A 25173-nucleotide genomic window follows, 5' to 3' on the forward strand; every position below is an offset into this window, starting at 1 on the left:
ACCTGCATACAGGTTTTACAGGAGGCAGGTCAGGTGGTCTGATATTCCCATCTCTTTAAGAATTTTCCGTAGTTTTTTGTGATCCACACAGTCAAAACTTGGATCTAACACCTACAAATTTAGTACTAACATGCAAATTTCAGTGTTCTCTACTTTTATTTATTTATTGAATGTACTAGTGGATTCTGGGTGAACCCTTTGAGGGAGAGAACTTACCTTAAGATAACATAAAAGTGTTATATCCTAATAGTATCTGTTAGATCCAAGTTTTGATATTTAGGGTAAATCAAATATTTATTCCATGCAATGAGTAGAAAATGTCTAATTCTTGTTCAATAGAGCTTTAGCCTTCCTAATTAATATCATTTACTAATATTAAATTAATATTTAAATTAATACTAATACTAATATTTAAATTAATATTATTTACTAATACTGTATATACTTTGTTTCTCTTCCTCTGAATTTCATTTTGTAGTTTTTCATGTATTTGCAAGTTGAAAATTGATTCAAATTAGGACTTTTATGCATTATTGTGGAATTTAATTTCACACATTATAGATTTTGAAATTTATTGTAATCTTGGCTCAGAACTATTGTTCCGAGTCACAGTGTAATGCAGTCTGCTGGTTGAATCTAATTAAGGTGTCGTATCACTTGCATGCAGTATGTATCTTTGCCTAGAATGTTCTAAAAATTCCTCAGTTGGGAATAGCACTCCCTCAGTTCTTGGTTTGATTGAAAAACCCAGCAGTATTTGACACACTGTATGTAACTCTTGTTTAAAAGGCAGACTTTGTTTAGCTTTTGTGTTTTTTGACTATTTTAACCAAAATGCTAAACTGCAGTTTCCAGCATGGTTACTAATAGACTGAGTATTAATGTTATTAATGTCACCTCTATTCATTCACTATCACTTCATTCAAAGACAAGCATGACTGTACTCCAGTTCTGGGTACACAAACATTAAGGAAATATAACTAATTTAGTAAATGAAAGTTGAGTAGCTTGAAAGTAAAATTGCTTTCTAACAAGTATGGATTATAATTTTAAGGGAAATGAGCAAGTTATCTCTTTATGAGATAATACTTTACAATTATAGAGCTGACTCCAGTACTGTTATGTGTTGGAGAGATCACCTGCTTTTCTTAGTACTGTATGGAAACTGAACAATTCCAAGCTCACCAGTATTCCCAGGATTATCTTGCTTATTAGCACACAGATCTTTTTTCCTTCCTCCCAACTGGTTTCACCCTCTATTACCTGTTTCTTGCTCTCATTTGCAAGGTAATCAGCTCTTAAATAAACAAGAATTCTCCAAAGACTGGATATAAACCAGGGTTAAGGGGCACAGGCTTGGTTGACACAGGGCCTTTTGTGGAGGTGCTTTGCCCCGGTGAAATTGTTTGTTTAAGGCCTTTTCTGTTTGACCATTAATAGATACATACTTTCAATATTTAAAGATGGAACCTTTTTCTCTACTTCTAGGTATCCTTAGACTTTCCAGCACAGTACCATACAATAAGTATTATATCTTTCTTTACTATCTCTGCCCCTTTATTGCTCTGTAACAGTGTTTCTCAACTTTGGCACCAATGACATTTTGAACTGTATAATTCTTTGTGGTGGGGAACTGTCCTGTGCATTGTGGGGTGTTTAGCAGTATCCCTGGCCTTCACCCACTAGATGCCAGTAGCGGCCTCCAAATCACGACAATCAAAAATGTCTCCTGACACTGCCAGATGTTCCCCGGGGGACAACATCACCCTCGGTTGAGAACCAGTGCCTTATAACATTGAATAGGTATTTGATTTCCCTGGCTGAGACATAGTTTCCTCACCTGTGTGATGTGGTTAGTAATCCCTGCCCACCGCACAGGGTAAAATATATATACAAGTGCTTTGTGTGTTTTTGAGTACTGTGTACAAATAAGTGGTTGGGGTAAGCCTGGCAGCAGAACTCAGCTCTGGATTCTAGTTCAGTGTAGAGAATGAAGCTGAGAATGTTAGGTCATGGTGCTGGGGCACAGGCTTCATGCTTCCTTTGTTGATGGTGCTCTACAGAGCTGTTCTGTCCAAGCAGGGAAAGTAGGTGGGTGATATGAGCAGGACTTGACTAGTTGATTTGTTCTTACCAAGTAGTCCTGAGATCCGGAGGCAGCTGTGATGGGGCAAAGCACTACTGAGGGGGCAGGTGCATCCTCAGAATGACTCGAGCCGTTTTTATTGTACTGAATATTTAGCACCCTGCCATGTATGGCTTTGGCTGCCATGCCATCTTTGGTCTGCCCTATCTCTCTGCCCTTTGTAGCCCTATCTCCCACTTCTTTTTATTTCAGATTGAACAAACATTTATTGCCTCTGGTGCCAGCCACTTTGCCAAGTGTTTTCCCATACATTCTCTTTTATTCCTTTTAGTGGAATAATCCCACATACAGTAATGCCCTGTAAGTAGCATCACTGTACTTGTTTCACAGACAGTAACAGTAGTAATGGTAATAGTAGTGAAGGCAGCCTTAATAGTACAAACTAGCAGATACTGAGTTCTTAATTCTGTGCCTAACCCTGTGCTAAGTGCTTTTTATGTATTAAATCATTGAATGCTAGCAGCAGTTTACAGAATTGATACTGTTATTGTATTTCTTTTCCAGATGAGGAAACTGAGGCACAGCGAGGTTACATAGCCCCTCCACACAGCTAGTAAGTGGTAGGTCCTACATTTGGATATAGACAGTTTGTCTCCAGAGCTTACTCTTAGGAAACAGGGTCAGAAAAATGACATAACTTGTACAGGTTCAAAGAGCAGATAAGAGGCAGACTGGGATTCAAATACAGAGTATGATTCCAGGCTCTGCCTGTTTCCAGTGCACCAAGCACCATACATCTCATTCACTTGTCCTCCTTGCCTACCTGTGGGTAGTATTGCCTCTGTAAGTACTAGCTTATAGCACAGCACAGGGGATCTATTAAAAGAGACTTCATGAATTCAAGTTAGGATGAACAAAGGGGTGAAAAATAAGAGACAAAGGGAAACTTGGAATCAGCCTGGTGGCTCTTGTTATTCAGTTCTTTGGTCTGAAAATTCATCTTTATATCTGATTTCTGTAGAATTCTGCTATTTTTAGTTAAGAGTACTTGTGTTTTGGATGGTCGTTTTGGGATTTAATGGCATAACATTTATTATCATAGTTCTGGTTAGGAACTGTTATTTGTGTGTTGGAACAGACCAGAAAGGGCTGGAAGCCGGAACCAGAATTCTCCTTGGATGGGTAGGTGATGATAGGAGAGAGATAATGCAAGTGAGTTAAGCCCATAGAGATGGTCTGTTAGTTTTCTACGGTTGTTGGCACAAAGTACTACAAGGTGGTGGCTTAAAATGGCAGATATTTATTCTTCCAGTTCTGGAGACTAGAAGTCTAAAACCAAGGTGTCAGCAGGCCATGGTCTCTGAAGGATCTGGAGAAACTCCTCTTTTGCCTCTCGCTGGCTTCTTGTGTTTGCCTGCAATCCTTGGCAGTCCTTGGTTTACAGGTGTGTCACTCCAGTCTCTGCCCCTGTTTTCGTGTGGCCTTCTCTCCTGTGTGTTTGTGTCTCTGTGTCTAAGTGCCCCCCTTCTTATAAGAATACCCCTCAGTTATTTTGGATTTAGGACCCAGCCTAACCCAGTACATCTTAACTTGATTACTTCTGCAAAAGCCCCTGTTTTCAAATAAGGGTGCATTCACAGGTTCAGGTGGACTTCAGTTTTAGGGGGACAGTATTCCAGCCTGTGCAGGCTGATATCCAGAGAGCAAGCAGTACATGGCTCTGCACCCAGTCAGCATGAGCAGAGACGCTCTGGAGTACATGGAGGTTCTGACCGTGAGCAAGACAAAGGGCACTTGAGGCTGTGCGGGTTGTGACTGGAGACTCAGATCATGACTCTCCGATCAGTGTAAGTAGATAGTAGAGTCCTAACCCCAGGCTGTCTCTGTTTTCTACAGGACTCTGGTAAGAGCAAGCTATGGTATTTGAGGTACTAGACACACGATCCGTTTGCCAAGAAAGAGAACATGTCAGGTACCCAGGGTTTGAATCATGAGAAACATCTAGATATGGAAATAAGGAAAAGCTGAGATAAGAGAGTGGGGCCAGTCAAGTCACTGCCTGTCCTGCATGTGACTTGGTGCTGAGTCCCAGCAAGGTGGCTGAAGCATCTAAAAATCCCCCCTTCCCAGGGATAAGCCTGAGCCTAGGCAGCACTGAGCCTTCAGTGCTTGGTGGATAAAGGGTAGTAAGGAAAAGTGAATTAGAGGCTTCTCATTACAATTCAGAAACAAACTGTCAGCACCTGACATTGGCATGTGTTTAGGTGCCCTGGCAAGGCATAAATAGGCATGGGATCTCTGGGTGTAGTGAGTGCTTTAGATAAAGGAGAATGAAAAATTTAATAACATTAAATGTCATTTGTAAAACGAAAGCTCTTGCCCTTCCTAGGAAACACTTTGTAGGTCAACCTGTCTGCTCTCATCAGAGAGGCTAAGTAAGAGGTTGAGTTGCTTTAACATTAGCACCTTTTCTTTTTAAATAAATTGCTTGATAACATTTCTTTGGAACTTTGACTGTTTCTTAAACATAATCAAAGTCCAGCCTGTCGTGTAGGTCTCAGATTCTGAGTGATCTGTACTGTCCGTTTCTCCCCTCACCTTGAACCTGGACAGGTTCCTGTGAGAACTGTGTCCTAGACAGTTCATGAGGACAGAGAATGCAGTGCTGCTGCTAGTTGCTGGCTTCCCCACCTACCTGCCTCTACCGTTCAGCCTAGTTCAGTTACTGCTGGGTGTGTGTGTCCGCGCATGTGCGTGCTTGCCCTTGTTGGGGCAGTTTGTAATTTCCTTGGTTCTGTCTCACTGCAGCAAAAATTTGAAGCAACGGAGGGACCAGTGTTACAGCTCAGTTTTATTTGGCAAGCAAATACATCCTTGAGGCATGAGAGCTTGCCGACCCAAAAGATGCAAGGAGAAGAGAGGCCAGAGGCTCAGTTTTGGCTCCTCTTTTTCTGTTTTTTCTCCTCCCCCTGAGCCTGGCCTATGTAAAGTGGGCTAGCCGGGAGGGCTGTTTGTTTCACCTGTTTGTTTCTCCGGTCCTTGGACCTTCCTTTGTTCTATTTTCCCGGGCTTTTCCCTTCTTTGTCCTTTAGCCACCGCCATTCTGGACTACTTTTGCCTATTCTACCTACCTAACACCCTCGTCTCCCTGGACCTGTAATAGATTTCTAACTCAGGATCCTTATTTAGGTAATTTTGTCTTTGATTAGTTTTGGGGACCCTCTGGATTCTCTCAGACCATGTTCCTTAGTCCCCATAGTTATCACAAACAATTGTGTGATAAATATTACTATTCATAACAATAATAACTTTTTTATGCCAGATTATTTGCTTAGGATAAATTGCTAGAAGTGTAATTGCTGGATCAAGGATATTTGATCTTGAATGCTTTTTATACATATTTCCACAGTACTCTTCAGAAACATTTATACTCTCGTATATGTAAGTGCTCTTGCCCCGAACTCTAACACTGGATAATTTTTTTAAAAGTTTATCAATTTAGATCATATTTTTGTTTAAATTAATTACTTTTTTATTACTAGTTTAGTTGAACATGTTACCATGTTTATTGACCATTTAAAAGCTCTTGTTTTGGGAATTATGAATACTCTGTCCATTTTCTTTTGGAGTATATGCTTTTATCCTATTTCTTCATTTATTCAACAAATATTAATTGAGCACCGTTTTTGTTAGGGCCAGACGATATTCTAGGTGAACAGTACAGACAAAAATCCCTGTGATTTTTTTAAAGTTAATATTCTAATGTAAATAGAATACATTAGAATATTTTCTAATATATAAACAAATACGTAGTATGACATTTATAAACAAATATGTGTTTATAAACAAACATGTAGTATGACATATTTAAACAATTAATATGCTGGGTGTGTGTCTGTGCACAAAATAAATATATAGTATGACATATAAACAAATAAATAGAAAATAAATAAATATGTAGAAAACAAATATGTAGTATGAGAAGTGGAGATAAAGACTGTACAGAAGGTGCCTTGAAAGGGTGGTAGAGATGATGGTGCATGAGGATGCTGTTTATAATGGTGGTTTGGGGAGACCTCATTGATACCCCTGGTATTTAAGGGGAGACCTGAAGAAGGTAAAGGTTCAAGCTCTGCTGATATTGAGGAAAGCATGATAGTGGCAGGAACAAAGTGTGCAAAGGACCTAAGGCAGGCCTGTGTTTGACTTGTGGCCTGATCATAGTTTGGTGAGGGAGGGAGAGAGTGAGGAGGTGAGTTTGAGAGGTAGCAAGGAGTTGGGCCTGGAGCCAGAGTAAGAAATTTGGATTTCATTTTGAGTGAGATAGGGAGCCTTTAAAGAGTTTTGGATAGTGAAGTAACATGACCTGACCGAATGTTTTGAAAGAACATTGGTGCTGATGAGTAGAGACTAGACTGTGGGGAGCAGTGAAGGGCTCTGGAATACTAGCTGGGAGCCTTTTGCAGTATATCAGATGAAAGAGCCTGGAGGTGTGGGGCAGGTAGTGACAGGGGTTTCTGGATATATAACATAGAACCGGTCGATTTGCTGATGGTTTGGATGTGAAGTGTGAAGGAAGGAGGAGCTAAAGATGGTCCAAGGTTGTTTCTTCTTGTTTTTGTGAAATATTTGTTTATTTATTTGGCTGTACTGGGTCTTAGCTGCCACCCTCAGGATCTTTGATCTTCACTGTGGCACTGAAGTTCTTTAGTTGCAGCCAGCAGGATCTTTAGTAGTGGCATGCAAACTCTTAATTGCAGCATGTGGGATCTAGATCCCTGATGGGGATTGAACCCAGGCCTCTTGCACTGGGAGTGTGAAGTCTTAGCCACTGGACCTCCAAGGAAGCCCATGACCCAAGGTTTCTGAGCTGAGGAGTTGGCAAGGCAGTTGCCATTTGCTGTGAAGGGGAAATGTTGGAAGAAGAGGATTGGTGGTGGTCTGTGAGAGCTCTTTACTTGATAAAGCGGGTTACTTTTTTGTCATTTAGGTGGAAAGGCTCTTCCCCTACTCAGTTGTTAATTAACTTTGTTAGTTGTGTTTTGCCACACAGAAATGTCAGCTTCTAATTGTGTCCTCTGCTAATCTTTATGGTTTTTGGTATTGCTGTCATGTCTAGACAGGTTCTAAAAGCTAATCACCATGCTTTCAGTATTCTCATGGTTTTGTATTTGTATTTAACTCTTTAATCTGGGTAGAATTAATTTTGATGTAGATTGTGAATTACAGTTCAATCTTAATTTTCTCATACAATTAACCTGTTATCCTAGCATCATTAAACAATTTGTTCTCTGCTAAGAGAAATGATTCTGTCATTTCCTTTGAATTGGGAAAGAGGGGTGTGTGACAGGTTGTGTGAAGAGGTACTATTCCATCATGTGTTAATGTTTAGCGAGCCCCTAGTCTTGTTTTGGTTGATGACTTAGTGACTGTAATGTCTAACAGGTTATGAACATATGTCTCCTGAGTCTCTTCCATTCCCTAAAGGGGTGGCTTTATTCAGTGGCAGTTTTTCGGTGATAGTGAGTTCTGCCTCGTAGATGATATGTGACCTGTTTGTAACCACGGCCTGTGTCCAATTACCAAATATGCTGTTCTGTGACCTAATTTTGTCAACTGACAGTTCTTCTGGGATTATAAACTAAAATTTGCTTTAGCAATATGAACATTGATTACACTGTATACTTCTGTCCACTAATAATACTGTAGATTCCAAAGGCCTGTAAGATACATGTTTGCCATGTCTTAAAGTTGGGTGACGTCTTCAGGCTTGGAAGTAAATCTCTAGCATGTTGTTAACTGTAGAAATTTTTGTTAAGGCTGATTGAACCTAAATCTCTTTAATGCTTTTCTTGTTTTTGTAGAGAGGGAAATATGACGTTCCAAAGTGGCTCTCTCCTAGTAGCGTTCTACTTCTTCAGCAAATGCTACAGGTAATCTTTGTTATTTATTTTTAAATAATAGAAATCTATTGCAGTTATTTGATTTTAAGATGTCTGTGGTGTTACTACATTTATACATCACCTTTAGAAAATTCTATTCATTATGTCTGTTCTGCACATATTCTCTACTGGTGCTTTCTTTGCAAATGCAATTTTTTTTTTTGGCCATACCACATGGCATGTGAGATCTTCCCTGATCAGGGGTCGAACCCCCATCCCCTGTAGTAGAAGTGTGGAGTTTTAACCACTGGACCTCCAGGGAAGACCTGCATTTTTTTTTTTTAAAGACAGCTAATATATGTCTTTGGTGATTTGGTTTTTCTTCCCTTTTCTTGAGAATTGTCAGTTTAATCAGCTCTTGTTCCACTGTTTTCTGTGTTCTTGCTCCCACTCTTTGTATGCTAGGTATATAGTGGATATGGAATAAATGCTTGAATGAGCTGATGTACAACTGAGTGGTCCCTTGATCTAGTGCTGTGGTTCTCAAACTTTAGCATGTACCGGAATTGCGAGATGGGCTTATTAAAACCCAGATTGCTGAGCTTCAAATGGAGAGTGTCTGATTCTATAGATCTGGAGCAGCACTAAGAGTTTGCATTTCTAACAAGCTCCCAGATGACACTGATGCTGCTGGTCTTGGGGGGGGCCACATTTAAGAATCACTGATTTGTTGTAATGACCTCTGAAGGTGAAAGATAGGAGTGCTGAAGGCTAGTTATCCTCCCTACCGATCAATAGTCATGCTACCTAACCTGGTTCTGACCTGAAAAGGGGGATTCTGAGCTTGGCCTCACTGCTTCATAGAGTTATGTGGATAAAATGAGATTAATAGGAAACACTTTGAAAATATGGGTGCCTTATTAGTGCAGTATGTTTTTCATGATTATGTATTTCAGTTTTCCATCTATTAAGCCATCTCTACTTTTTATTCAAAATTTACTTCAAGCTCACCCACCTTGATTAAGTAGGCCAGACCACCAAATCTCCATAATGAGATTGAAAATACCTCATCCTTTCTTCTAAACTCCCCAAAACTTAATCTGTGTTGATTAATTTTCCTTTCCTCACATTTGAAAATTACAAATGGAAAAGAAAGGTATGCTTTTCAACTTGTTCTATGTGATTGTAAACTCACCGGAGGTAGAGATTGCATATTCAGTGTGAATGCCCTGCATTGTGGCTGCTTGAATATTAAATTGGTGAATATTTCCTGTGAATAGGTTTTCCAGCAAAAGACTATTACATCATACAATAGATTGACTGAACTTCATGAATAATGTCCATACCAATGAAGTTCATGTTTGTTAAGCATTTATCTTCTAAGCCGTGTAGGTTGCTATAGTTCTCTTGCTTCTATTCCCTTTTTAAAAGAATTTATTCCAAGGCCATTTTAAGGTCTTTGACAGTATTTTTGTGATGATAAAAGTTTACATCTGTTCTGATGAATTTTGAGTTCTCAGGAGAAAAATGTATTCTGTGTTATTTGAAATGTTAATCTCCAGCTACCTCTCAATGGCCACTAGGTGGACCCAAAGAAACGGATTTCTATGAAAAATCTCTTGAACCACCCCTGGATCATGCACGATTACAACTGTCCTGTTGAGTGGCAAAGCAAGGCTCCTGTGAGTAGAGTTACAAAACAAAAAACTTTGTGTGGATTCAGGATGTACAGTGATGTGTTCTAAGTATAAAAGAAAATATATTTTGTAGACTTATTCGTCAGATTGCTGTTTGGGAGACTGTAACTGAATTATACATTCACCTGTCAATCTCTCGGACAGTGATGCCTAACCAGGCCGGCACATGAGAATCACAAGGACCTTAAAAATTGCCTGTGCCTCCTCCCACGACAATTAATGGATATTTTAAAAAGCTCCCAGGTGTCTCTCACATAGTCAGGATTGTGAACAGTGCTCTGAGAATCTTGGGCAGATTGCTTAACTTTTCTAAACCTGTATGTTTGTCTGTAAAAAGTAGGTTAAACCTGTTGTCTGTCTACTTCCCAGAGTAGTTATGAGGTTGTGGTGGTTCTCATACTTTTAAGTCTGAGGCCCCCTTTATGCTCTTGATATTAATGTATTAAAATATTTATTAACTGATTCACTTAAAAGTAACAGTACTATACCTGTTACAGTTTATCACAAATAAATACTTTTATGAAAAATGACTATTTAAAAAATAAATGTGGTGGGAAGAAAAGCATTGTTGTACATCTTTGCAAGTTTCTTTAAAGTTTAGCTTAAAGGAAGGCACTTGGATCTCACCTGCTTCTGCATTGTCTGTTTTGTTATGTTGTTTTGATTGGAGATCCTCCAGGGTCTGCAGACCACACCACTCCCCGAGAACTGCTTTAATATATATATAGGAAAGAACTTTAACACAGAGTGCTATGCAAGTTTAAGCAATTAGAGTAACAAATATTCCTACGTTACTGTTATAAAAATATTTAACAAATGAAGTTTGAACTTGATAAAAATGTGTAATTAAAAAAATTATAGTTAATTTAAAATATTGTGTTAGTTTTAGATGTACAGCAAAGTGATTCAGTTATGAATATATATATATTTCAAATTATTTTCCATTATAGGTTATTATAAGATATTGACTATTAGTTCCCTGTGTTACACAGTAAATCTTTACAGTTTGTTTTATGTAAGGGGTAGCCACATTTTGTATATTAATGAACTATTGCTACATTAAAAAAAAAACAAATTTAGTGATTTAAAACAATAATAGTTTACAGTTTCTGTGGATCGGTAATTTGAGGCTCAGCTGGGCTGTTCTTGTGTGGGTCTTACCTGAGGTCACTCATGTGGCTGCAGTCAACTGGTGACTCTAACATGGCTGGATTGTGTAAGATTCACTCAAAAGACCAGCTGTTGGGACTCCCCTGGTGCGTCAGTGGTTAAGACTCCATGCTTCTATTGCAGGAAGCATGGTTTTGATCCCTGGTCAGGGAACTAAGATCCCGCATGTGACATAGCATGGCCAAAAAACCCCCCAGCTGTTCATGCTGGTTATTTGTTGGGTCACACTGTCCAGCAGGCTACTCTGGGCTTCTTGATATGGTGGCTGGATTCCAAAAGAAGCAAGAAAGTGGGCAAGCCCTAACACTCAAGCGTTTGTCAAGCCCCTGCTTTCATTGTACTTACTAATGTCTGGCCAAAGCAAGCCACAAGGCAAAACCCAGAGCCAGTATGGCAGGGGTAGGCATCAGAGTTGGTACAATTCTTATCCCCTTTTCATAGACAAGGAAATCAATAAGTTAAACATAACTATTTAAGAAATAAATATAGTGAGAAGAGTGGCACTGCTCTATGTCTTGGAAAATTTCTTTAAAGTCTAGCTTAATAGAAGACACTTGGGTATTCATCTGCTTCTACACTCTGTTTTAATACATTGTTTTGGTTAAAGCATCTGAAGAAAATGTAGCCTCACACAGGTGTGTAGTTAGAAAAACATTTTAATGCTTTAAAGGAGAAGTGTTTTAATAGCTTTATCAGATAATTGGGGATATTTTTTGATAATCTAAAATGTCTACAGTGAAGTGGAGTTTGTGCATGGGTCAACAGAATAGTTTGGAGACACGCCACATTGTAGACCTGATACAGCTGTAGGGTATTTGCTTTCTGGAAGAATCACACCAATAAATATAAATACTTGGAAAAATAGGCTGTTTGTTTTTAACCCCTTCTCACTAGTCTGTCCCCTATTAGGACCACACAGCCTGATCTGAAATCCCTCCTGATTCTCCTGTGATTGTCAGTCTCTGAAATTTCTTTTCTCCCTTTTTCCTTTCACCCTTTAAGACATCTTCAGTATCTACTGAGCAAACACAATTAGAGCAGCAGCTTAATGCTAATAACTGAGAGCCTACAGACAGCAGAACGTGTGCTCTCCTAGCAGTGTGGCAGCAGGGCCGGGGAGCTATGCTGTGCCCCTTGTGGGATGGTGACCATGTGTGGTGCCAATGCCTGTGTTCAGCCATTGGGGGTCATCATTTCTCCATGTGTGGGAGGGCTCTGCATGTCTTCTCGGCCGTGATCCTTAACAGGGGAGGGTATGCTACTGTTTGCAATAGAAGAGATGCCAAAATGAAGAAAATCTCTGATTTCAACAGCACGAAGATTATTTTAAATTGGGGCATTGTATAAAGTAGGGTACATAATTTTGAGGTTTTCAGTGTTCTGAAAATGTATATGATTTCCCTTACATATTAGTATAGTGATTGCTCATATATATTGAATGCTTACTATAATAGAAAAGTGTGCTGTTATAGTACTATAGTATAATAATAGAGCCCTTAGGATACTACCCTTAAGGGCTTTATGTTTTTAACTCTTTTAATTCATTTAACCCTCATACAAACCCTCTGAAGTGGGTACTGTTATTGTCCCCATTTGCAGATGAAGCAGTTGAACACAGAATCATAAGATAACTTGCCCAAGGTCAAATAACCAGTAAGTGTAGAACCAGGATCTTAACCCAAACAGAAGGACTCCAGAACATAATGGATCTGACAGGTCAACAGTTGAAACTCAGGTCCTGTATTCTGTGTAGCAGTTGCCTTTGTGATGAACGTTACTTGTCTGGTCTCTGTTGGAATAGCTATTGGAACCGAGTCTCAGAGAGGTGGCATTGTGGTGTGGTAGGAAGAACCCTAGGCTAGGGTGAAAAATGCCCATCTTGGGCAAATGGCATAAATTTTTCTGAGTCTTCATTTTCTCACCTCTAATGTGGGTATTCTAATGTCAGTCTCTTCTGTATGTTTGGATTATGTTTTGTCATTTATAGAGTGCTTTGAATGTAATGTCATTCATCCGTTTTGTCTGCCTTACTGAGCTATTGCAGGGATCAAATGAGTTATATATAGAAGAGCTATAAGGGATTATTGCTTTTTGAAGTATTCACTTGTCTGCCTCAATATTGTCTTTCATCAAGGGTGAACTATAAAAAATAATTCAGATTTACTTGGATATTTAAGGCAGAGATGTTGTTCTGTAACTGTATGCATGTTCTATCATTTTCACACATAGCTGTAGTACTCAAGTATTATATCAAATAGAAGTTATATTCAGTTCCATTTTCTGCTCTACTGAACAGGAAATGTAGTAGGCACGGATAATCCAAAATAATTGGCTAGCTTTTGGTACACATTTTTGTACTTAATTTAACTGGAGCGTGTGTGGCTGAGAATTCAGAGTACTTAAAGTATTGAACCTTTTTGAAAAACCCAACTTGAGAAACCGTATTTTTCAGACTTTGGTGTCTTGGCCCAGTCTTTTCATTCTTTCTAGTTCAAGAGCCCAGCAAAGAAGATCGCATCTCCTTCCTACTCTCCTTCCTTTCCTCCACGTACCCTGTGGTAAAAGTACAGAGCAAGAGGCTACGGGGGAGAGGTTTTTGTTTTTATGAGAGTAACTTAAGATCATGGTGGGAACCCCAGAAATCCTGTCTTTCATGCTTGAGCAGTGATATCAACAAGAAGATACCCAACTGAGTTGTAAAGTGTCTGGGCTTCTGAGTTCTTCCTGAAGTGGGAATCTACAGTTAGGGGAACTGCTAAGGTCAAACCATCACAAGGAAAACTTACTTGTGGCATTGTTGACTTTCCTAGAACCATCAGTATAAACCTTTGTGGTTGACTTTCCTAGAACCATCAGTATAAACCTTTGTGGTCTCCGCGTTCTCCATAGCCCGTGAGGTACCAGCCAGTCATACAGGTCATTGTTTGTACCATCCCTGTAGTTTCATGGTGGCAACATGGTTTTCCCTTGAGTCTATTGTGACAACTATGGTATCATAGAACAAGGGAAGGTCATGATAGTGCTCTGCCTTCTGCCGGGCAAACCTCTCTTGGATCTTGAGCATCAGTGACAGCCTGAACTATGTGATCGAAAGAAAGGACCAGAATGGGTGGGAGAAGTTAATCATTGAAACATTTGTTAAAGGAACTGGAAAAGAGAATGCTTGGAGAAGAAAGGTTGTTGATAATAGGAATATTCAAATTTTTGAAAGGATCTTATACCAAAGAGGAAATAGAATTAAGACTGTTAGTAAAAATAGTGAACCATTTTTTGAGGGCCTCTCTGTTTAGGTATTCCACATAGCTTGCATATGTTACATGGCAGGTGCCATCTCATCATCATTTTACAGATGATGAAACTGAGACTAAGGGTGGTGTAATAACATGCTCAAGATCACACAGTTCTTTTGTGATATAATGATTAAAACCAAGGTCATCTACTTCTAAAGTCTGTCAGCTGTTGGATTGTAGCGATTCACAGTGGATAGGAATCAGGAGACAAATCTTAGGAGGAAGAAGCTAACCATCCCAGCTGTTCTGGAGATGAAGACTAAGTAGAAAGTGAAACCTCACTTACTGGGTCTATTGTGAAGTGAATTCTTACATTGGAAATATGACTTCATAATTACATTCCTTATAATTCTCTTCCTATGTGATTTTCTGAACTCCTGTTGCAGGGACAGGCCGGACTCTACCTGCCTTTTCATTCTCAGTGATCCTTGTTTGGTTCTGAGAACCTATTTTTGGTCCCATCTCTGGTGAGGTCTCATCCTGCAGGGGTCAGACTACTTGGATCACTTCTGTCCTTAATCAAAATAATGTTTGTGTGGAGGCAGTATCACTTCTTCCTTCTAACAATTGTGCTTGGCCAGTGCCTTCATCATAATGATGATTGTGCAGCATCTGTGGCACCGTCAGAAGGGCTCCTTGGATTGTGCTAAACCCAAACATAACCTGGGAGACTGTATGCTACAAGTCTGACCCACTCTTTCCCCAGTCTCTTGTGCAGCCCCTAGTTTTTGATGTCTAGATGTCTGCTCTTGGATGCAAATGTCGGTCCCTGTCTTGTAGTAGAGGAGGAGCATAGAGTCCCTGGGCTGCCCAGCAGAATTGTAGCAGTAGATCAGATGATGATGGGGACGTGAAAAGCTAAGAAAGAGAGCTCATCACCTTCTTGAACTGCTTATTGTTATCTGCTTATATCTCTAAAAATTGTGGAGGATGTTTATTCTTACCTAAGAGTTTGACAAACTCATGTTGTTTTTACATGTTGGTGTTTGATTTTAGAAGGTAATTATGATAATTTAAAGGTTTTAAAATCATAAATATTTTATTAATGTTAATAAAATCGATAAAATTTTTTTCTAGCTTATTCACCTTGATGAAGATTGCGTAACAGAACTTTCTGTACATCACAGAAACAACAGGCAAACGATGGAGGATTTAATTTCACTGGTAAGAAATATAGCATGAATTTGAAAGTATTATCTTTTGTTTCATCTTTTATTTTTGTTTCATCAGTACATTAAAAATAGTATAGCATTTTTCAGGCCTGAGATTTTATCCTGGGTGAAAACACTGTATTGCACTTAGTTTATGTTTGTGTATATTTTCAACTCTTTTCTGATGTCTGCTAGATATCCTCTTTAGAAATGAGGTTGAACAAAGAGAATTACAGTGGAAAAAATATTAAGAAACAGATCAAATGAATCCAGAGAATTTTCAGAGCTCCAATTCTGACAACTTTAAATTCTTTAACACAGAAGTGTGATTCTGCTGTAGCAATGAGGTAAACACAAAGCAGTTTTCATTTTACCTGAAAGCATCCCACTAGCATCACATCACCCCCAACCTTATGAACCAGATACATGTGATTTCTGGTGTTGGATCATTTTTAGCTGTTTCAGATGCTTAATCACTACATCCTATATGTAGTTTCTCCTGGAAACAGAGGCTGTCTCTGAGTACAGTCTGACATGACGGGCAGGGATTGCACCCAGCTTACCTCCTGGTTCAGTACCATGTCTTTCATCACCTATGAATTGTGTTTGCTTTTTCCTCTTTTCTAACTTGAAAGGTAAAGGCCTTAAGCAGATTTTTTTTAAAGAACTAACCAAAGCTTTGCTAAGCCACAAATTTTTTCAGTGGGGAGATATGAAAGAATTCTTTTGAATGACACAGTAAGTCTTTTGAAAGACAATTTCAGACAAATGGAACATATCTGGAAAACAGAGTGATACTTTACTTTTTCAATGGAATGAAAGGAAATGGCAAGAATTGGGAACTGCTGCTAGATATGTCAGGTCCTTCTTCTTTATTTTTTAAGTATTTATTTATTTGGCTACACCAGGTCTTAGTTGCAGCATGCGAACTCTTAGTTGTGGCATGTGGGATCCAGTTCCCTGACCAGGGATTGAACCCCGGCCCCCTGCATTAGGAGCAGGAGTCCTAGCCGCTGGACCACCAGGGAAGTCCCAGGTCCTTCGTCTGTTAGAGTGAAAATCTGAAGTTTTCACATAGACGAGTTTCATATAAACATGGCTTTTTCTTTGGGATGATCTTGAAAGCTATATTTTGGATTCAAGAAATTGCTTTTTCAGCTGTTATTATAGAAATTTTCAAATATCTGTAGAGGGACTAGTATAATAACAGTGGTTTTCCGTGCACTCATCTTCTAGCTTTAATTAACAGGTATTAACATTTTGCCAGTTTTATCTATATCCCAGCACTGTCCTCTGTCTGCCCTTTTTAGCTAACACATTTCAAAGCAAATCCCATGTATCATGTTGTTTTATGCAGAAAAACTTTGGCAGGAGATTTACAAACTTTAAAACCTGAATCTGAAAAGTAACATACTCAGAACTTCAAGAATCTTTGGGTGAAAAGTCTTTTAAATAGTGTCCTTTATGTGGTCTCTACATATGGTTTTCAAACTTGAAACTGAAATGGAAATAGGAATTATAAAACAATATAACGAAGCATGATAGAGATGGTTTTCTGGTATTACATCTCTCTAAATATCTCAGTTGTCTTGAAAGCTGGGTATGACAAACGTCAAGAATGTGTGAGGAGAGTAATAGTTTTCTTCTTGTGTACTTTCCCTTCATTCTTAAATGTTTGTACTTATTTTCCAGTCCTAGTGATGAGTAGACAACCTCTTCAAAACCTTGGCTGAACATTGGAATCACCTAGGAACTTTAATCTTGATGCCTAAATCCCAACCCCAGAGATTATTATTTCATTGATCTGGGGTGTGGCCTAAGCATCAGAATTTTTAAAAGCTTCCCAGATGATTGCAGTAGGTAGACAGGGGTTGGGAGGTACTACTCTAGATTCTTGCTCTTCAAAGTGTGATCTATGACCAGCAGCATCAGCATCACTTTGTGCACCTCAGACCTGCTGAATCAGAATCTGCATCTTAGTAGAACCCATGTGATTCATTGTGAAGCACTGGTCTGAGTCAGTGGCTCTCAACTGGGAGTGATTTTGCCCCTCCAGGGACATTTTTGGTTGTCACAGCTAGGGTGTGTGTATATGCCAATATCACCTGGTAGGTAGAGGCCAGGGATGCTGCTGTATATCCTATAGTACACAAAGTAGGCCCTGGCCACAAATTACCCAGGTCAGTTATCAATAGTGTTGAAGTTGTGGAATCCTGGTCTGGGAAGTCTCATAGAATTCACATTGGTTCTAGGTACTTTCCAGTTTAAAGAGCCTTGGGAAAACCAGGTTTGAGATCAGCCATGGTTTGTTAATTTTTTTTTTTTTTCCTGGTGTCTTGGGCACTCTGCTGTTACTTTTCAGGCTGGCTAGACAGGACAGAGATCAGTTTAATGTGATCCATGCTGGGTATGGAGCTGCTGATCTTTGTGTAAAGAGAGAGAAACAATATTATTCACATTCAACTTTTGGAACTACCACTTATATACCTGAGCATTCTTAAACTGTTTTTTGTATTGGAAGTGAGAATCTCTCGTGTGTCATGATTTTGAGCCATCTTGTTTTAACCCTCTTGAGATTTCCTCCAGTGGTGCTAGAGCTTCCACTTCATTGCTTTCCTCACTTTCCCCCTCGTCTTCCAGCTGTGAGTGGCTCTGGATTGTGGAGCAGCCAGTTATCTGGTTGGGGAACTTCACTGAAGGTCCCATGTGCACAGAAGGACCTCCAGACCAAGACAGATCCTTTCCCCTCACCCCTGTGGTGTAAAGCCTCATGTATTCTGGTGACGGAGGTTTCAAGATTGAGGGCCCTACTGTGGGAATATAAATGTCGTTCCTTTCTCAAGACCCTGTTTTCTGGACACTCTTCTGTCTTACCCTTTCCTTACATGCTCTTTCTCATGCTCTTAAGACAGATGTCTTGGCTGACACGTCAGCCTCAGCAGGTGGTGTTCTGCACGTAGAACAAACTTCCTTATCTTCAAAGCCTTACGACATGACTTCCTCGTCCAAGAAGGAGACTCAATAAATATGCACTCAGGATTTTCTCGGGCAGTTGCTCTTTCGTGAGCTCTCCCTGCACTGTCTCTCATAATCCTGTGTGGTTGTGAGAATTAATTCAGGACGACACCGCTATACCCCAGGAGCAAGGTCAGGGAAAGGAGACTGGGCTGCTCCTCAGTTTATCAAACCCTCTGATCCAGTAGCTGCCTGTCTTCAGCCCAGGCAGTCCTTTAACATTTGGTTTGCTTGAACAATAACTGGGGATTTTAAAATGTTTTTCATTTCCTGGAAGTAGAACCTTCTTTATAACAGGTAAACCTTTTGCTTTACTCTCAGACATTTGACTTTCTAAAGAGGGAGCTGCTTAAAAGATAAGAGAGACATTGGTTGTGTTAGACTTGAGGATTGACATCACCTGGAAAGCGTAACTAATGCATTGATTTATCTGTTATTAAACACAGAACTCCCCTGTGCATATTATCATAATAAATGGTATGCAATAGCTGTGGCAAAAAAGTTATTAAAAGGATGCTTTTTTTGCCTAGGGAAATAGTTTCCAGGATGATTATTAAGCTCTGAGGTATGTTTAGAAAACTCCACCTAAAACTCATCATTTTCCCATTGTTGTTTACAATGCCTGGGTTATGCCATCATTGACAAGCAAGTGGCAACTTATTTCTGAAACATTGTTTCTAATCAGTTTATGGCATTGTTTCTAATCAGTTTATGGCATCAGTTTCAAAAAGGCATTTATCACACATGAGACCATAGATGTGGAAGGTGCAAAAAAAACCTTTAACATGGAAATTATCTGGCGATCCAGTGATTATGACTTGGTGCTTCATTCCTGGGGTGTAGAATTCAGTACCTGATCAGGGAACTAAGATCCTACAAGCTATGCCACACGACCAAATAAATAAATGAATAAACAGTTAAATAAATAAAACCTTTAACATAACCTTTGGAGAGGAGAGAGTTAGTTTTCACCCAGTTTCCAAGTACCTTCTCCATGAAACCTTTCCCATCCTTCTTCTCCCCAGCCTATCTGAATGAAAGGCATCGTTCCATGATAATTTATCACAGTGTTATACTTCTTCCACTAGATTGATACGTCCATTATGTGAATTTCAAAGTATGTACTACAGTTGTGGCTATCTCAAATGTTAGCAGGTAAAACTTATTAATAAAATCAGAGGTGATAGTAGACCTCTTTGGGTCATGTGAGAGATGACATGTGAGACATGACCCCTTTTTGAGAGATACATAGCATAAAATACTACTTAGTTTTAAATTTTAACACTTTCACAGGGCAGAGAGTCTCATAGTCTTGAGTACATTATTTAGAAACTTTTAGTTTTTCATGAGGATTGAACAGACATGTTTATATTCAACACCTCCTAAAACCTCACTAAAATAGTAATAAAGGAATAAAAAGGCAAACATTTCACAATGAAAGAGGAGATAAAAGAAATGTCGATAAAATTTTAGAAGTTATAAAATAGCTAAGTGGCAGCTGACCTAGCATTTTGGAGAAAACTGAAAGCAAAGTGCATGGAGTGGGAAAAGGCAGTAAGCAAATTGTTAGGGCCCTGGATCTCCAGAAAGGCTCAGGAACCAGAGGTCCTAGGAACCTCTGGAGTCAGGGAAGTGAGCAGGTTGGCAACCAGGAAGATTGGTTGGAAGTCCCTATTAGGAGCAGTTAGACTCTAGGTCCCTTTCTTTACCTTGTGCTGCGTGATAACGTTTCCCCCACTCCAGCAGAAGACTGGAGAGACACTGAACAAGACGTGCTCTTGTACCAGATGCAGCTTAGGTGGGGGTGATGAGCCATTCTGAAATGGACGCATTGACACACACAGTCCCCTTACTGAACAGTGAACCACCATCTCTAACTCCCTTCCCTAGTCAACTCTGAGAATGCTGGGGTCAGGATTTTATCCTAACTGCAGTGGCGTTGGGGAAAATACTGGGAGACTCATCTCTAGGCAAAAGCTAAGAGAAAAGACCTATTATACCAATGGTTGGGAGTTCAACTTCCTGCCTGTTCACCTTAAAGCAGGGCTTCCCAACCGCTGGGCCACAGACTGGTATGGTCCATAGCCTGTTAGCAACCAGCCCACACAGCAGGAGGTGAGCAGCAGGCTGGAGCTTCATCTGTATTTACAGCTGCTCCCCATCGCTTGCATTACTGCCCGAGCTCCTCCTGTCAGATCAGCAGCAGCATTAGATTCTCATGGGAGTGTGAACTCTACTGTGAACTGCATATGTGAGGAATCTAGGTTGCATACCTGTTAGAATCTAATACCTGATAATCTGATTCTGCATTATGGTGAGTTGTATAATTATTTCATTATGTATCACAATGTAATAATAATAGAAATAAAGTGCACAATAAATGTAATGTGCTTGAATCATCCAGAAACCATCCTCCCCTCACCCCCATCTGGGGAAAAATTGCCTTCCACAAAACCAGTCCCGGTGTGAAAAAGGCTGGGGAGAAAGAGAGAAACCCCCAAGGTAATGAACTGCCCCAAACTACACACACTCTTTTAGCTGTGTAGTAAGTATGCTCTTTGCTTCTAAATAGAGACCAGCAGCCAGAGACCACCAGACCTTTGAGGATAGCCTCTAACATGGAAGTCAAAGATCAAAACAGTGGGTCAGGGAGAGAGTGAAGAAAAGTATAGATACTCAGAAAAAAATCAGATAATGCAGGGAGTGGGAGAAAATGGCTAAGAAACAATAATTACTATTCTTTGAGATAAGAGAAGCTATTTCTTTTTCGAAATAGGAATAAGATGACTTAACAAGAACATTTTAAGAGATAGCTCTTGAAGATTTAAAATACGACCAGAGAAATGAAAAGCTCAGTAGACATATTTCAAAATGAAGTTAATGTGAAACCTTTCAAAGGTAGAACCTAAAGACAGATATACGCACAAATAGAAGAGAAGGGGAGAAAGGTCCAACATACGCGTAATAGAAGCTGCAGGAAAATGAAAAGACAGAGGAGGGGACGGAACCGTCAGAGAAACAGTATGAGAAAAAATATTCCAGAAGTGAAAGTCTAAGTAACTAGGGCTTGGCAAAATGGATGAAAATAAATCTGCACAAAAGCCTATTTTAGTAAACTTCCAGAAAACTCGGGGTGAAAAAGGAGATCCAGATTTTCTAGAGACAGCAAGCAAAAAGTCATACACAAAGGTTTGGGAATCAGAAAGACTTGATTTTTTGATAACTGTACTAAAAGTGAGAAGACCATAGGACAGTGCCTTCGAAGCTGTGAAAATTATCGTCAACCTAGAACTCCATACTCAGCCAAACCAGAATCAAGTGTGTGAACAGCATACAGTCATTTACCAGACATGTAAAATCTCAAAAAATTTACCTCCCATTCATCCAATAATTAAAAAGTTTAATAATTGGCATGGCAGGGGTTCCCCAGGACTCTACTCACCTTTTGGCCTCTGTTCTGATTGATGTCAGGGTACCAATTAAATATTTTGGACATTACCTTTACTTAGTTGTAGGGACTATTTACATGATTATAATAACATAAATGTGATTTAACTAAAAACTGTGATAAAATTATAGTAGAGGATACAGGAAGGAGATGTGTTGGGGGAAAAGGAAGGAATTGAAATAGAGCTAATTTCTTTTTTCCATAGTAAGAAAGCTAGAGACACTATCTGACACGAAACCCAAATTTAAAGCTGTATAAAAGCAGTTGATTTAGAAATACTTAGAAAATAACTGAAAGTTTAAAAGTGGTACCTTTTAGGGAGTGGAAATTGTGTATGGGGTATGGTGTAGGGAATTGCTGTTTTTCATTATATGCTTTGTAAAGCTTAAAAAAAAATTCTAAACTCTGAATGTCATGACATTGGGGAAAAATATTAATTTAAAATAGAGATGATGTCAGAAGCAAGTTTAGTCTCCTAAACAACTCGATTTTCTTTTCTCCAGTGGCAGTATGATCACCTGACAGCTACTTACCTTCTGCTCCTAGCCAAGAAGGCTCGGGGGAGACCGGTTCGTTTAAGGCTTCTTTCTTCCTGTGGACAGGCCAACTCAACGCCAGTCACAAACATAAAGGTGAATGTTAGAACCTTTTGTGTGAGTGCCATCCACTCTTGCCATGTGCTTCCTCTGTTCATGAGTGAATACACGCCAGGAAGGTTAACTTTGCTGATGTCAAGGCCCCGGAGACAAGGCATTTTATGATTTAAATATTTTTGTTAAGGGAAATGAGAAAGTCTGAGCTTGAATGCTCAAGTTTTGAATGTCTGCCTGGCATTAAAAGAAAAATTTCTCCCTTCCTCCTTTTTTCCCATGAAAGTAACTCCTGATTGTTGAATAATTTTAAGCCACAGATAAACTAAAGGAGAATGTAATTTATCTATAAAGCTACTACCATCTATAGATAAAATAGTTTTTATTTAGTATGCTTGTTTATATCTTATGTTAGGACAAATTATAGGACAAATTATATATGTTTTATGTAAATGAAGTGTTTCCGTGAATATTTTGATACTCATTTATGTTAGGGGTTTCGGATGTTTTGAATACTAGATACAGCTCATGCAACTCAAATTTCTTGTATGACTTGTAACTATTCTTTTCTATTTTGTAGTCTTTGTCTCATTTTCCTTCGTTATGAATGTGTAGAATGGTGGAGAAGCCTTACCTATTTGGAAGCACTGTGTCATTCCTAAGTGCTCACATCAGTCTGTTTTCTATGTGATTCTCTGTATTTCTCATGGCTTAAAATTCTGCCTTCCAAATACTTTGCTGAATGCATGTGGAGCTTTGTAATATAATCTTCCTTCCATTAGTTCAGGTTGCAGTTTAAATGATTGTAGCACTAGAAAGCTGTACTTCTTTTATTCTCAGAGAGAGGGAGTGTGCCCTCTTTGTGGAATCCAGTATGTTTGCTCAGCCTCTCAGTTGTGTTTGACTCTTTGTGACCCTGTAGACTGTAGCCCGCCAGGCTCCTCTGTCCATGGGATTTCCTGGACGAGAATACTGGAGTGGGTTGCTGTTTCCTCTTCCAGGGGATCTTCTCTCTGGGATTGAACCTGCATCTCTCGTATCTCCTGCATTGGCAGGCAAATTCTTTACCACTGTGCCACCTGGGAAGCCTGGAATCCAGTATAGCCCAAATGATTATGTGAGTGCAGTGATTTTTTTTTTTAATTGGAGGATAATTGCCTTACAATGTTGTGTTGGTTTCTGCCATACAACAATGTGAATGAGCTGTAAGTGTACATATGTCCCCTCCCTCTTGAGTCTCCCTCCTGCGTCCCAGATATTTTTTTCTTTAGGTATCAAAGCTGTGTTTTAATAATCTTCAGATGCTACCCCTTTCCTAATCTTTTGTTGAATCCACCCATATCCCCAGCCCTGGCAATTCCTTTAACAACTCATGTAGATCTCTCTTTTGGCGCTTGTCAATCATGTACCGCACGTATAGTGGTTCTTTTGTCCCTGAGAGACCTAACTTGTCTCCCTTCTCTCCCTAGTTGGTCTTTTGACCAAATTAAAAACTGAAAAGTGTTAGTATAAGGGGCTGTTGTGTGAAGAAATCTCTGAAGTGAGATAATCTTACTGCTGGGCTGTTTTTCTTTTAAAGAACATTTTAGTTTTGTATTGGAGTATAGCCTATTTACAATGTTGTGATAGTTTCAGGTGGACAGCAAAGGGTGAGCTGTTTTTCTAGTCTGTTCTCAGAGAGTTATACTGGGTTGGTGAATATCCCATGCCCAGGTAAATCTTTAACCTGCTGACTCCATGAACCGTCCCATCCCTCATCCTGCTCACAGAGCAAACTCTTTAAAGTGTGATACTCAAGTTGGTACCTTTGGGTTCAGGAGGACGCAAAAACATAAACTTTGATTCTGATCAAGGTAATTGCAGAGAGATGTTAGATACCTCCATACTTAGAATAAACCTCAGCTTAATTTTATTTATTTTTTATTTTTTGGCTGTAGTGTGTGGCATGCAGGATCCTAGCTCCCTGACCAGGGATTGAACCCAGGCCCTCAGCAGTGAAAGTGCAGAATCCTAACCACACTGGACTGCCAGGGAACTCCCTAGGTTTTTGAGTTTATGACACCCTAGTTAAAACGTCTTAGACATTTTCCTGAGCCATTAGATTTTCTTATATCTGGATTGGCCTGATCTCAATTGATGTGCTTATATGAGTCATAGAGTATCCAAGGAAAAATGATCTGGGAAGGTATTTAATCTTCCATCTAATGAGCATTTACCCAATAATTTAATTATTTGGGCATTTATATTATTGAGTCAATTTTTATAGCCAATAAAGAGAGTTTTTAATGACAAGAAATGAAGTAGAAACCAAATTTTGTTTTTTTTTTTCCTCCCTGATTTTTATGCAGTTCACTAAGGCTTGAAGCAAGCTATATAGTCTTTCTGCTATTCTCCTCCTTGATAGAATCACTCTTTTTTCCTCTAGAGTGTTCTTTTTAAAAATGTAATTCTGCACTATTAATCAATGGATGACACTTTCAGTGAAATGATAATACAATCTGATCTGAGAACCACAAAAAGGCCACATATTTTCAACATCATTAGCATTTTCAGGCCCTGTGCTAGCTCTTAGGAAACAGTCTGTATGAAGGAGAGTGCTTGCTGTCTAACAGATAAGATGAGGCAAGACACGTATAAATAACACAACATCATAGCAGATGGTGGGTGCCAGGTAGGCACTGGAGATGTGTGATAGGGAGGGGCTTTATGGAGCATGGGAGTGATCACTATGGGTGATTCAAACTGGATCCACTGTTAAGTTTAGGAAAGTGGAAAAGAAGGAACACAGAATTTAGGGTAAATGGAATTAGCAAAAACTCAGTCTCCTAAATGTGCTTGATGTAT

At 39.4% G+C, this 25173-nt stretch overlaps 1 protein-coding gene across 1 annotated transcript in view; it reads left to right on the forward strand.

Moving 5' to 3' along the window:
• MELK (maternal embryonic leucine zipper kinase) overlaps window positions 1–25173 on the forward strand; it is a 66133-nt gene that overhangs the window by 19845 nt on the left and 21115 nt on the right. The window contains exons 8-11 of the mRNA XM_052645114.1: window positions 7951–8019; window positions 9552–9650; window positions 15203–15289; window positions 22243–22371. Coding sequence (XP_052501074.1) covers window positions 7951–8019; window positions 9552–9650; window positions 15203–15289; window positions 22243–22371 — 384 coding nt within the window. The remainder of the gene's footprint in view (window positions 1–7950; window positions 8020–9551; window positions 9651–15202; window positions 15290–22242; window positions 22372–25173) is intronic.

Source organism: Budorcas taxicolor, chromosome 8 (assembly GCF_023091745.1).
Source record: "Budorcas taxicolor isolate Tak-1 chromosome 8, Takin1.1, whole genome shotgun sequence".
NCBI classification, from domain to species: Eukaryota; Metazoa; Chordata; class Mammalia; order Artiodactyla; family Bovidae; genus Budorcas; species Budorcas taxicolor.